At 47.0% G+C, this 12603-nt stretch overlaps 1 protein-coding gene across 2 annotated transcripts in view; it reads right to left on the bottom strand.

Annotated features, from left to right (window-relative positions):
* PLEKHG4 (pleckstrin homology and RhoGEF domain containing G4) overlaps nucleotides 1-12603 on the bottom strand; it is a 165290-nt gene that overhangs the window by 52319 nt on the left and 100368 nt on the right. For both annotated transcript variants that reach the window (XM_050923147.1, XM_050923146.1), the window contains 2 exons: nucleotides 2361-2499; nucleotides 933-1055 (listed from right to left, as the gene is read on the bottom strand). In XM_050923147.1, coding sequence (XP_050779104.1) covers nucleotides 933-1055; nucleotides 2361-2499 — 262 coding nt within the window. The remainder of the gene's footprint in view (nucleotides 1-932; nucleotides 1056-2360; nucleotides 2500-12603) is intronic.

Below are 12603 nucleotides of genomic sequence, written 5' to 3' on the forward strand. Positions count from 1 at the left end.
TTTGCACATGGGTAAGGGTGGCCCTGCAACCGTGAGTGGTGTATTGAAGGGACATTCATTCATTGGACTTTCACATCGAAAGGTGGGAAACTGAGGCAAAGGACACTGCCCAATGTACTGTGGAGTGGGTGTTCACTTAAGGAGTACAAGCTTTTGAATTGGTGTTGCAGTATTTTCCCAAATGAATGCCGTTTCCTCTCACTTCAATAATAAGTTTTTTTTTGTCATACACAGAGCCAGTGCTTGCCAGCAGGGAAGTACTGCCTCCAAGAGGCACCCGGGGTGAAGTTTAGTTTTCTCAGATTACTGGGTGGGGGCTCGAGCCAATTCTGCTTTGTAATGTTAAGAGGACCCCTGGATATTGAACCCGGCCCTGGTTGCTGCTGAAACCGCTTAGCGGAAGGGTTACAAACATATGGACAGTATGGAAAAAGTCCTGGAGTGAGTGATGGGCAAAGGAAAGGAATGGGAAGGTGGTGCGGGAGGCACACATCGCTGGCAGTTTGGAGAGGGGACAGGGGAATGTGACAGGAGGCATCATGAAGGTCCGGGTGGCGTTGTTCAGAGACACAGATGTAACTTACATAAAGTCTCTCTCTGAAACACGTGTTCAATGAAATCCTCAGCCCACGTAGGCAGAGACTAAGGCAGACTCTACTCCACAGCCTTCCAGGAGGAACAGCTCTCTCAGCGCTATCCACAAATGTGTTGTGTCTCCAGCCTTGAGTGTACGGCTCACTCTGTCCCAGTGTAGGTCAGAGGTCGTTTAAGCCTGATCTGTGGGATGTGCCCCCAGGACGGTTTCAGCACACACTATGAATCAGCCTGGCAGGCGGCACCCGCCAGCCAATTCCCCCATTATTGTGGCAGGCAGGGGTGTTCTTTCCCACCACAAACTGTTCTGCCCCTCTTTCCAATCCGAGAACACTTACACTGGCAACAAGATCAAATTCCCTGAACTGCTTTTGTGCTCGAAGCAGCAGCTCCAAAGAATCGTCCAGGTCAATCATTTCCTTTAGCTGCTTCCCGCCAACGTTCTCGATCCAAATGCTGACCTAGGAGAAAAAGGGGAAAGCAGTTGTGCTAGTCGTCACTCAGTGCTGCTGTGCAAGGCAGGCCTTTGTGTGGAAAGAGCAGAGAGCTTCTCTGCTGAGGTTGGTCATTTAATCATTGGAAAGAATGCATGAGCATTTCTCCCCAAATCTCAGCATTTCAGTGTATGCCTCCTGCTTTACACATGGACCTTTTCCACGTTAGGTCTCTGGATAATTGCTACGCTCCGCTGTTGCTCACAGGGCCTTAGGCATAAGCAAAGTGAGTGGCTGCTTGAGGTCTGTGCTTCTGGGCAAACAGCAGTCGGATGAAAGCTCTGCAACTCCTGGGCTGGTCCTATCTTCCTACTGCTCCTGCTGCCAAAGCTCCTTTTGCTGTCACATCTCCTGCGCCCCACTCCTACTTCTGCCTGGCAGAAGGATGAGGAGCAACGGCATTACCGTGAACACAGCAATGGAGTCGCACCTATGTGGTTATCTGGGGCCCTATATCTGCTGTCTTATTTCCTGAACACAGTGCCCAATATAATCTCTGGTATCCATGTTATTCCTAGCAGCTCCTCATCACAGGCCAATCACTGACACTGGGCTCATCTCCTCAGGGATAGTCAGACTTTGTCACCTGGCTAAGGACTGTGTTGGTCTTCATCTGCCTTCCCTACAAACACCCTCCCTAATCCCATTCCCACCTTGGGGGCTGAGATGGCTCTGCTCACTCTGAAGGGATGGAACGAGCCCCCATTGGCCTCCTCTGACACGGGGGAAGGGTTCCTCAGCGGTACCTCCAGAAGAGTTTCTCTGCAGTGCTCCATGGGAAACACCATGTGTTTGTGCTCCTGGCCAGGAGATCTCTGCACTCTAAGGGAGTAATCTGATTTCCACCAGTGTGTATCAGAGGGAACCTTACTGACATTAATGGGGTTATACTAGGTCAAACCGGTATGAAGGTCACATGCTTGGGGCTGGACTTTCCGAAGTGCTGAGCATACAGAGTACCTGCTGACTTGGTGCTCAGCACATCTGAAAAGCTAGCCCCAAGTCTGTATGTCTCGTTAGTACAGGAATGCCGGGTCCCTGAATGCTATCAGGTGGGTAGTGCCCATCTCAACCTGGGCAGAAACTACTAAACGCCAAGTTGCTTATGGAGTGTTTTTGTGATCTGAAGGCATGTCCCTTTGGGACCCTTTCTGTGTTAATTTACTACCACCTGGTTCAAACCCTGACGTAAACTGGGATTAAATACTTGGCCACCTTTGTGGGACATGCAGTCAAGGCTAATCACTACAACAAATGACAAACTGGTCTTACCTCCCTAAAACCTTCTTCAAAAGCCTCGAATTCCATCACTAGCTCCAGTTCCTGGATGCGTTTGTTTGACAACATCACCAGTAGGTGGACACCCTCATCCACTCGGTTATAAAGTGTCCTAGCAGCATCTAGAGCATCTCTGAAAGGGAACACAAGTCCGGTCAGCGTGTTTCACATTCTTATTCATATTTCATACCTATATATGACTTGGCTATTGGCAGCCCCTGAAGGTATGTCCACCCAGCAAAGAAAGACCCGCGGCTGGCGCTTACTTGTGCTGTGGGTCTTTGAAGACTTCTGGGCTCGGGCTTGAGACCGGACTCTAGGACCCTGCAGGGTGGGAGGGTCCCAGCCACAGGTTTTTCTTTGCTGTGTAGACATACCCTCAGTCACCCTTCATCTAGAAGTTTCTTGTCATACAAGAACAAAGTACATCACAATATATATTAGAGAACAGCAGGGCACTTTCACTGCTTCAGCTTACAGTACTAGCATTCCAATACCCATGTCATTGCATTCTGTTCCAGAACAGAGAAAGAGATCCTACCAAGGAACCAGGGGTTCTTCACAGTACTTCATTCCAAAGCTTACATGGTCTGCAAGGGGCACTCAATTTTTTGACCCAAAATTTAGACTTTGTACAAATGTGGAACCGAATCAAATGCCTTTCTGAAATCCAAGTAAATTATATCTATTGCACTTCTTTTGTCTAAAAAATCAGTTATCTTCTGAAAGAAAGAGAGCAGGTTGGTCTGGCACAATGTATCTTTTGTGAAACCACATGTTTTATCCCAGTTCCCATTTACCTCTATGTCCTTAACTACTTTCTCTTCAAAATTTGTTCTATAACCTTGCATGCAACTGAGGTCAAACTAATAGGCTGGATCACTTTTTTCCTTTCTTAAAAATAGGTACTGTACTAACAACCCTTCAGCCACAGGGTACGACCCCTCAGTTTACAGATTCATTAAAAATCCTTGCCATTGGGTTTGCAATTTCATGCACCAGTTCCATTAATATTCCTGGATGAAGATTATCCAGGTCTTCTGGATTTAGTACCATTAAGCTGTTTGAGTTTGACTTCAACCTCAGATGCAGTAATTTCTCTTTCCATATACTCATTTCCATTTGCTACCCTGCCATTATCCCTGAGATCCTCATTACCCTTATTAAAATCTGAGGCAAAGTATTCATTTATGTGTTGGGCCATGCCTAGATTATCTTTAATCTTCACTCTATCCTCAGTGCTTAGCAGTTCCACTTCTTTTTTCCTTGTTTTTTTTTATTTATATGACTACAGAACCTTTAACTTCTTGTTTTAATTTCCTTTCCAAGGTTCATCTGTGCTTGGCTTTTGGCAATTCTCACTTTTCCCCTATACTTTCTGACCTCCAAGGTGTAGCTTTCTTTACTGATCCATCCCATCTTCCATTTCTTGGAGGCTTTCTGCTTTTTCTTAATAATCTGTTTGAGATGCTTGCTCATCCAACTCTGTAAGCCTTCCCTAACAATTTTTCCCCCTTACTTGGGATGCAGGCTTCAGATAGCTTCTGTAACTCTGACTTAAAGTAGTTCCAAGCCTCCGTCACATTCAGATCCTTGAGTTCTTCAGTTCAGTCCTCTTCCCTAACTAATTCCTCTTTTATAGGGCCCTTAATCAGGGAAGCCCCACCCCTTAATCAGGGCTCTGCTGTAATTGATGCTGGAGCCTGAATATCAGTGGGTTCCTGCCTGCTTGCATCATCACCACCAGGAACAGAGGTTCTGGAGCTCTGCTAGAGATTGTAGAGGACCCACGTGTCAGGATGCAATCAAAGCTCATTCTTCCCTAGCGACAGAGGTTCAGCTGGGAACCCCTTGTGTTTTAGTTAGTGTGTGGTGTAACTGAATCGCTCAAATTTATTTATTTAACTATAGGTATAAAGAAGGAAAGACATGGAAGCAGAAAAGAAACAATGTGATATCTATCAGCCCTTACAAGAAATACTGTGATACCCTTCAGTGGTACTGCCAAGCACTGTCACTATAGTCTGTTCTCATAAGGGATGCAAACGGTCACTTTGGATCAGACATACATGTCCTCGTAAGGTTATTACCTACCCATCTATTTTACAGATGCTTCAGATCATTTTTTTAACTTGGTATTAGGTATCATTTTTATCCTACCACGGCCAGGTGTCTTAGTCCAAGTGCACCAGGCACAGAGGAGTCATATAACACTCTAAAAATGATCTCATTTTCTTTCCATAACATGACCACAATTTTAAGAGCAGCTCTATCTTGGGATATTCCAGGGCTAAAAGTGAATGTACTGCCCCTGCTGGAAAACTGGGAGTCTCCACTCCCCAACAGGATAAAGCTTCCTCTTCCAGCTGTGTGGGGTTGCAAGCTATCAGACCTTGCTGGTGGTTCAGGACTGAACGTTGCTTATCCTGGGCCTTGGGCAGGAGTAATTACTTTTTTTTGTTTGTTTTGCGGGGGTGGGGGTTAGGAGGGGAGGAAGATTCCATATTTGGAGGAAAAGCAGGGAATATTCTCTACAATAAAACCAGTGGTGGGTATTTGAGCTGCTTGGTTGTTCAGAATGTTAGGATAACTGGGGATGGGAGGAGGGAGATGGATTAATGGGCAGAGTGATGGTGAAATATCCAAGGTGTATGATACATTTTATTCGTCACTTCTCCCACAATCCATCACGTGATATCAGCTCCACATTTCTAGCATATCTATGCATATATTGACACTTCCTGGATTAAAAAAGCACAAGGAAAAATTTTCAAAAACACTTAAGTGACTTACGAGTCTAAGCAGGGGTGTAATCCTGATATTTTAAGAGCAGATAGGTACTCCATCCGCACCAGCCCCCTGGCTGTCATGGCCCCACCTTGACAGCATGCTCCCCTCTCTTCCCTGTCCCCACATTTTCAAAATAGATGTAGGGACCAGATTTTGAAAGGATTTTAGGCACCTAAAGATACAGATACCACCTAGTGGTATTTTCAGGAGTGTCAAGGCACTTGGCTCCACTGGCCTATCTACATCTTCGGCACAGAAACCTCTTTAAAAATCTGGCCCTTAACAGCCTAACTCTCAGGCTCCCAAGTGACTGAGGAGCTTTTGAAACTGTTACCCCTAGGAAGTAAGTTATTAACATGGATCCTCAGCAGTCCAGGACCCAAGCACATTATTACCATAAATTACAGCCCTTTTGTCTATGAATGCTGGTACTTACTGACAATCATCCTGCAATTTTTTATTTACTATCTAGCTGGCATGAGGCTGCGTGATTGCGCTGAACAACTAACTTGGCACAGCACAACTCCATAGAAAACTTCCATCCAAAGCGATGCCAGATACTCAGCAGCCAATTTTTAAGCTTCAGTCTCTTTCGGCACTTGTAACTTTGTTTGTTTTTTTCTCTTCAAAATACCATCAAACTGAATGGATTCCTCGATAGAGCAGCCAAGAGCAAAATCACTCCTGGACTGACACCTGGTACACTAGAGTTCAGAGGAGATGGGGTTTTGACAGCAACATTGCAAACTCTGGTGAAAAGATGTTAAAGGGAAATGCTGGTACTGCCTTTCACAGACCCTGGGTACGTCTACACTACGGGATTATTCCAATTTTATATAAACCGGTTTTATAAAACAGATTGTATAAAATCGAGTGCACGCGGCCACACTAAGCACATTAATTCGGCGGTGTGCGTCCATGGTCCGAGGCTAGCGTCGATTTCCGGAGCGTTGCACTGTGGGTAGCTATTCCATAGCTATCCCATAGTTCCCGCAGTCTCCCCCGCCCCTTAGAATTCTGGGTTGAGAGCCCAGTGGCTGATGGGGCAAAAATCATTGTCGCGGGTGGTTCTGGGTAAATGTTGTCAGTCATTCCTTCCTCCAGGAAAGCAACGGCAGACAATCATTTCGCGCTCTTTTTCCCTGGATTGCCCTGGCAGACGCCATAGCATGGCAACCATGGAGCCTGTTCAGCTTTTTTTTGTACAGTCACCGTATGTGTACTGGATGCCGCTGACAGAGACAATACTCCAGCGCTACACAGCAGCATTCATTTGCTTTTGCATGATAGCAGAGAAGGTTATCAGTCATTCTGTACCGTCTGCTGCTGGTGTAAATTGGCAATGAGATGACGGTTATCTGTCGTTCTGTACTGTCTGCTGCTATCATGGGTGCCCCTGGCTGAGGTAGGCCGGGGGCGCAAAGGCAAAAATGGGAATGACTCCCAGAGTCAATCCCTCCTTTATGGTTTCTAAAAATAGAGTCAGTCCTGCCTAGGCTATGGGGCAAGTGTGCTAGAGAACCAGTATATCAGAGAGCACAGCTGCTCCATGCCAGATCCCGCAGAAAGGATGAGCTGCATGCCATTCACGTGGGGTGCCCCTGCAACAACCCCACCTGTTGCTTCCCTCCTCCCCCAACCTTCCTGGGCTATCGTGGCAGTGTCCCCCCCATTTGTGTCATGAAATTATAAAGAATGCAGGAATAAGAAACAGTGACTTGTTAGTGAGATAAAATGAGGGGGAGGCAGCCTCCCGCCGCTATGACAGTCCAGGCAGGACATTAAGCAGTGCGGGGGAGAAGAGCCCAGCATCCCGCTGCTATGATAGTCCAGGCAGGACAGAATCTTTTCTTTACATATGAAAGGGAGGGGGGTGATGGAACTCAGCCCCTAGTTGCTATGATGAGGATGGTTACCAGCCATTCTGTACTATCTACTGGGAATGACCGAGAATCATTCCTATTTTCATCCAGGCGCTCCCGGCCAGCCTCACCTTAAGCCAGCTAGGAGCACTCACGGGTTGATAACAAGGATGGCTACCAGTCCTACTGCATCGTCTGCCACCGGGCAGGGGAGAGGAGTGGATACTGCTCTTCACTGCTGCAGCATCGCGTCTACCAGCAGCATTTAGTAGACATAGGGTGACATTGAAAGAAGTCAAGAAAAGATTTCTTTCCCTTTTCTTTCACGTGGGGGGGGGGAGTAAATTGACGAGCTATTCCCTGAACCACGCCGGACAATGAGTTTGAACCTACAGGCATTGGGAGCTCAGCCAAGAATGCAAATACTTTTTGGAGACTGCTGGGGACTGTGGGATAGCTGGAGTCCTCAGTACCCCGTCCCTTCCTCCATGAGCGTCCATTTGAGTCTCTGGCTTCCCGTTACTCTTGTCACGCAGCACTGTGTAGCCTGTAGATTTTTTTTTTCAAACACTTTGACATTTCATCTTCTGTAACAGAGCTCTGATAGAACAGATTTGTTTCCCCATACAGCGATCAGATCCAGTATCTCCCGTACGGTCCATGCTGGAGCTCTTTTTGGATTTGGGACTGCATCGCCGCCCGTGCTGATCAGAGCTCCATGCTGGCAAACAGGAAATGAAAATCAAAATTTCATGGGGTTTTCCTGTTTACCTGGCCACTGCATCTGAGTTCAGATTGCTGTCCAGAGCGGTCACAGTGGTGCACTGTGGGATACCGCCCGGAGGCCAATACCGTCGATTTGCGGCCACACTAACCCTAATCCGATATGGTAATACCGATTTTAGCTACGCCTCTCGTCGGGGAGGAGTACAGAAACCGATTTAAAGAGCCCTTTATATCGATATAAAGGGCCTTGTAGTGTGGACAGGTACAGTGTTAAATCAGTTTAACGCTGCTAAAATCGGTTTAAACGCGTAGTGTAGACCAAGCCCCTGAATAAAACCAGGTGATCGTGTACATGCTGTCTCCCAACTCTCCTGGTAGGCAGCAAAAAATCAGTGAAGGAAAAATTGGAGACTAGCATTGCTATTGGACAGAGTTAAGATTATTTGGGCACATTAACAGTGTTTTTCCTTACTTATAAATGTTGGGGCTCCTTTTAAATCCAATCTTAACTCTGAATTTCCTGGGATTTTAATGCTTGTTATAACTAGAACGGTTGTGTAAGTTACTTTTTACCTTTTAACTCACTGATATGTGCCCTCAACCTTAACGCTAATCATTACTTAATGTCTAATCATTTCTGGATTCCTGCTGAGGACATGGCCTCAATGATATCTTGTGACAGGAATTTCCATAGGTTAATTATACGTGTGTGTGTAAACCTTGAATGAATGCATATAATATACGCATCCTTTTATGGGATGGACTCAATACCTTTTTTCACCATCACTACCCTCTATGATTCTAAAAGCAGCTTGCAATGAAGAAAACAGATCTGACTCTCTGGTTTACCATTGTGTAGAAAAGATGGCTTCTATCTTGTTAACATAAGAAACTAAAAATTGGTGGTTAAAAGCCTTTAACTGACTTCACTAGTGGCTTGTGCAACTCTCCCAATGAAAAGCAGGGGGCAGTCTGAAAACACCGAGAAATCTCATCCAGAGCTAAAGCTCAGATTTGCTTGAATCAGTCAGTTTCCCCTGCCCACGTGAGTGTGGTAGACAGCCTTTCACTGCATTCTTTCAGGGTCAAATCATTCACATTAAATTTGCAATACTGCAGAGTCAATATAATTTATAACAAAAATGAGTAGCTTGATTTCAGCTTATATTTCCCTGAATCCTGTTTTCATTGGGCAATTATCGTTTGTGTGGAAAAGGTTCCAAGAGTCTTTAACAGTTTTCTGGTTCAGTGCCAGTACTGTTGTATAACTCTAGGGTAATTTTAGACACATAATTCAAGACTTTTTTCACTGCATTTTTTTTTTCTGAAGATTCCTTTCGCAAAGCTAGAATTGGACTGTCATGGGGCACTCTCACTGCCAGATAGTGCCTCCTCCTGGCCATTCTGGGGATTAGTTTTGCAAGGTCGATGCCCCTTCCCGTGGTTTAACGCCATCTTTCTGTCTCTGCAGATGTGTACACCTCCTAAGTTGCAGCGCTATAACTCCCTCACCAGCGCTGCAACTTCGTGGTGTAGACAAGGCCTCAGTCTGCAGCCCCTCTCTTGCTCCCTGAGCTGCTGCTGCCTCTTTGTGCCTCAGCCCTCCGGCCAGGTCACTGGTACCCCCCAAAAGGGGAGACCATGTAAAGTCTTTCTCCAGCAATCCTAGGCAGTCTTCTCATTCACTGCCTCAGGTGCTACTCACTCAATATCAGGTAGGAGAACCCGGGCCCAGCCTCTACTCCAGGTTCCAGCTCAGGGGTCCTCACTTCAGCAGCCAAGGTCTGTCCTACCTCATCCCTTGCTGCTTTTCCCCTGAGCCTTTCCTGTCTTTCTAGCTTTCCCCCTGCTCTGGGTTTGCCAGCCCAGACTCCCTCCTCCCAGGGAGTGACTGCAGATTATGTCCCTACAGCCCCCCCACCCCCACCCCCTTTGCTGCTCTCAACTCCTTGGGCTTTAGACAGGACCCTCCTGTTCCTGTCCAGCTAAGCCCTGTCTAATTAATCCCTGCTTCCTGGCTCCTCATCCAGGTGCAGTCTGAGGGGTTCATTGCCCCCCTCAGCCACCTTAACTCCTTCAAGTCTTGTGTGGGGTGGACACCCCCATCAAATGGAGATTTAGGGATTCACTTTCCAGAGAGGGTTGTGTGTAAGAACATAGCCCCAGGAGAGGACCCCGTGGGCTGCCAAAAACAGGTGCCTGTGTCTTGTGCCTGTAGACCGAGGTGAAGAGCAAATGGCGTACTGATTTCTAACAGTAGCAGAAGAGTGATCCCGGCCATTACTGTCCTGTCGTCCAACTTTTAGCCTGACCAAATAATGGAACAAATATTAAGAGAAAATATCTCTAACCCACCAATCTAGAGGGATGTGGAAGTGTGACGGGCATGGGGAGCCAGCAAGAAACATCTTCCCAGACTAACAGGATAGGTTTACAAATAATACCGGTGGATGGAGGGGCACACTCTAACCCGGTGTTTATTAAAGCAGTTGATAATGGGTCTTGTGAAAGTCAAATAGCTTGGGCAAGACAGCTGTTGGCATGTGGGACCTGGCCCAGGTCCGTAGTCCAGTCCTCTATGAGCTGAAGGAAGGCTGGATCCACCTGGGAGGAACTCTTGCCTTTCGTCTCCTCTCAAAAGTCCACTGTCTCCTACATGTGCAAGACGGGGGCAGGAGAAAGAGACACTTCCACCTGCTTGTGTTCACAGATCAACCAGTACGGATGGTACCCAGACTTCCAGGAGTCGGGGGTGGAATACAAATTCAGACCGAGAGACAATTAACAGCCTGGACTGCAACATCCCCTGTGTCTTAGTCTGTGAGCTGCATTGTTGCTGGAGATGAAAGCTCTGAGGTTGCCAGATGCACATTGACACCTGTCGTCCCAAGGCCCCCTGCAAGTGCTGTGACAAAGGATCCGCATCAAGAACTCTTCTGTGCTGACTCTCATGGACCTAGAGATTCCACAGCTTCTAGGGCTCCAAGGACACCGGCACAAGGACACTGCTGCAGTGGGCCAAGACGCAGATCACCACGGAAACAGTCTGCTGGGACATGATGTCAGTCACTAGGTCCCACTGTGTTCCAGGATCCATGGCCTTCCCTCTCTCAGCCTTGTGACCAGCACACGTACAGAGAGAATTATAATGCCCCTGGCAGTCTGTGTGAGGAGTCTGCCCGACCCTCCTCGGTGCTCAGAACTGTGAGGTGGGGCATAGGCAGGGTCAGCTCCAGGGTTTTTGCTGACCCAAGCCCCGGAAAAAAAAAAAGGGGCGATCTGCGGGAGCTCTACCGCCACAAGTTCAGTCTTCAGTGGCAATTCAGTGGCAGGTCCTTTATTCTGAGAGGGAGTGAGGAACCTGCCGCCGAAGAGCCGGACGTGCCGCCCCTTCCCCGTGGCCGCCCCAAGCACCTGCTTGCTGGGCTGGTGCCGGCCCTGGGCACAGGAAGGGGCAGGAATGGGGTTATTAAAACATCCCAGGAACTCCGATCAAGTTCAACCCTTCACATCCCAAATACAGGAGCAGAAAACAAACTGTCTGGAAAATCAGCTTCCTAGCAGACAGCTTACAGCTTGCTAAGCACAGACCAGAGAGGGAGCAGTTATCTCCAAGTCATTATCTATACAGTCGGGGCATCCTACGACATTGCAGGGCTGCCGGTTTGATATCACTTGAGATGAATATCTGTGTACATTTCTGAAAAGATCAAAGGGAAGGAGACTTGAGAAAGCACGGCTTGATTAAAAATAACCAGCCTGGATTCAGCAAAGAGAAACCATGCTTAATTAACTGATGGGAATTCTCCGAGACTTGGGCTGGGATGCAGCTAGACAAGATGCAGAACGCAGTGTTTACTTAGCCATTCAGCAAGGCCTTGTCAGAGTTCAGCCCAGAGGACTGTGTCTACAGGCAATATTTTCAAGCTAGCAAGAGAGGTGACTTGAAGGTTGTCCTTTACAAGCAACTCCTGTCTCAGACCTGACAAACTCACTACACCTAATATACTGCTTTCATAGTATTTATCTATAAAGAAGAGCATGTGAGGTCTCTACTGAAAGCGTGTAATGTATCAATATTCCTAATTGTTGCGAGATGTGTGTATGAGTAATATTTAAGAAGTAATGTGACAATATTGAAAATGACGCCTAATAGGCTTGGAGTACAAGTTAGTCAGCAGGGAAATGTGTGTGTCGCGGATGGCTATTCAAGCTGGAGGGAGTTGCCACTCCTCCCCAGTTAGCCAGTAACGTAATGCAAGGCTCAGCTGTCTACCCTTGCCCCCTCACAGAACTATCAACAGAAAACCATGAAAAACAACTGAAACCACTGAGAGGTAAAAAGGGGAAATTATACCAGACAGGTGACTGCAGGTCTCCGAATAGAGACAAAAGCCTGACTCAGTATCTCACAGGGTGGGGAAGAAGCATCTGGTGGTGCAGGGGTGTTTCAGGAAAGCCTGGATCCTGATTCCTGGGAAGCCAGCCATCTCTGCAACAGACTGAATTCTGGGAGGGGGGAAACCTTTTATATTAGCTAGAAAAGTTATAGGACTTATTACAGAAAAGGTAACTATTAACAAGTGTTGCCCCTAGTTCAAGTCTTATTGTTTGGTTTTGTATGTAGCCATTTGTTTCCGTCACTTGCTCCTGTTTCTAGTGGAATCTCCATCTTAAACCTTCTTTCGTTTTATTTTAAGTGCTCACCGGTGCTGTGTGGTTTACAGGAGTGGTGATTTAAGGTAAAGCTGATAAACTGGGGCACAGGCTCCTATGCAGGCAGAGGATCTGGGATCTCTGTGAGTAGCCAGTGCTAGGGGCTGGATGTCAGAGAGGAATCATTTAAGGGGATGTGGGAA

This window comes from Gopherus flavomarginatus, chromosome 14 (assembly GCF_025201925.1).
Source record: "Gopherus flavomarginatus isolate rGopFla2 chromosome 14, rGopFla2.mat.asm, whole genome shotgun sequence".
Lineage (NCBI taxonomy): Eukaryota > Metazoa > Chordata > Testudines > Testudinidae > Gopherus > Gopherus flavomarginatus.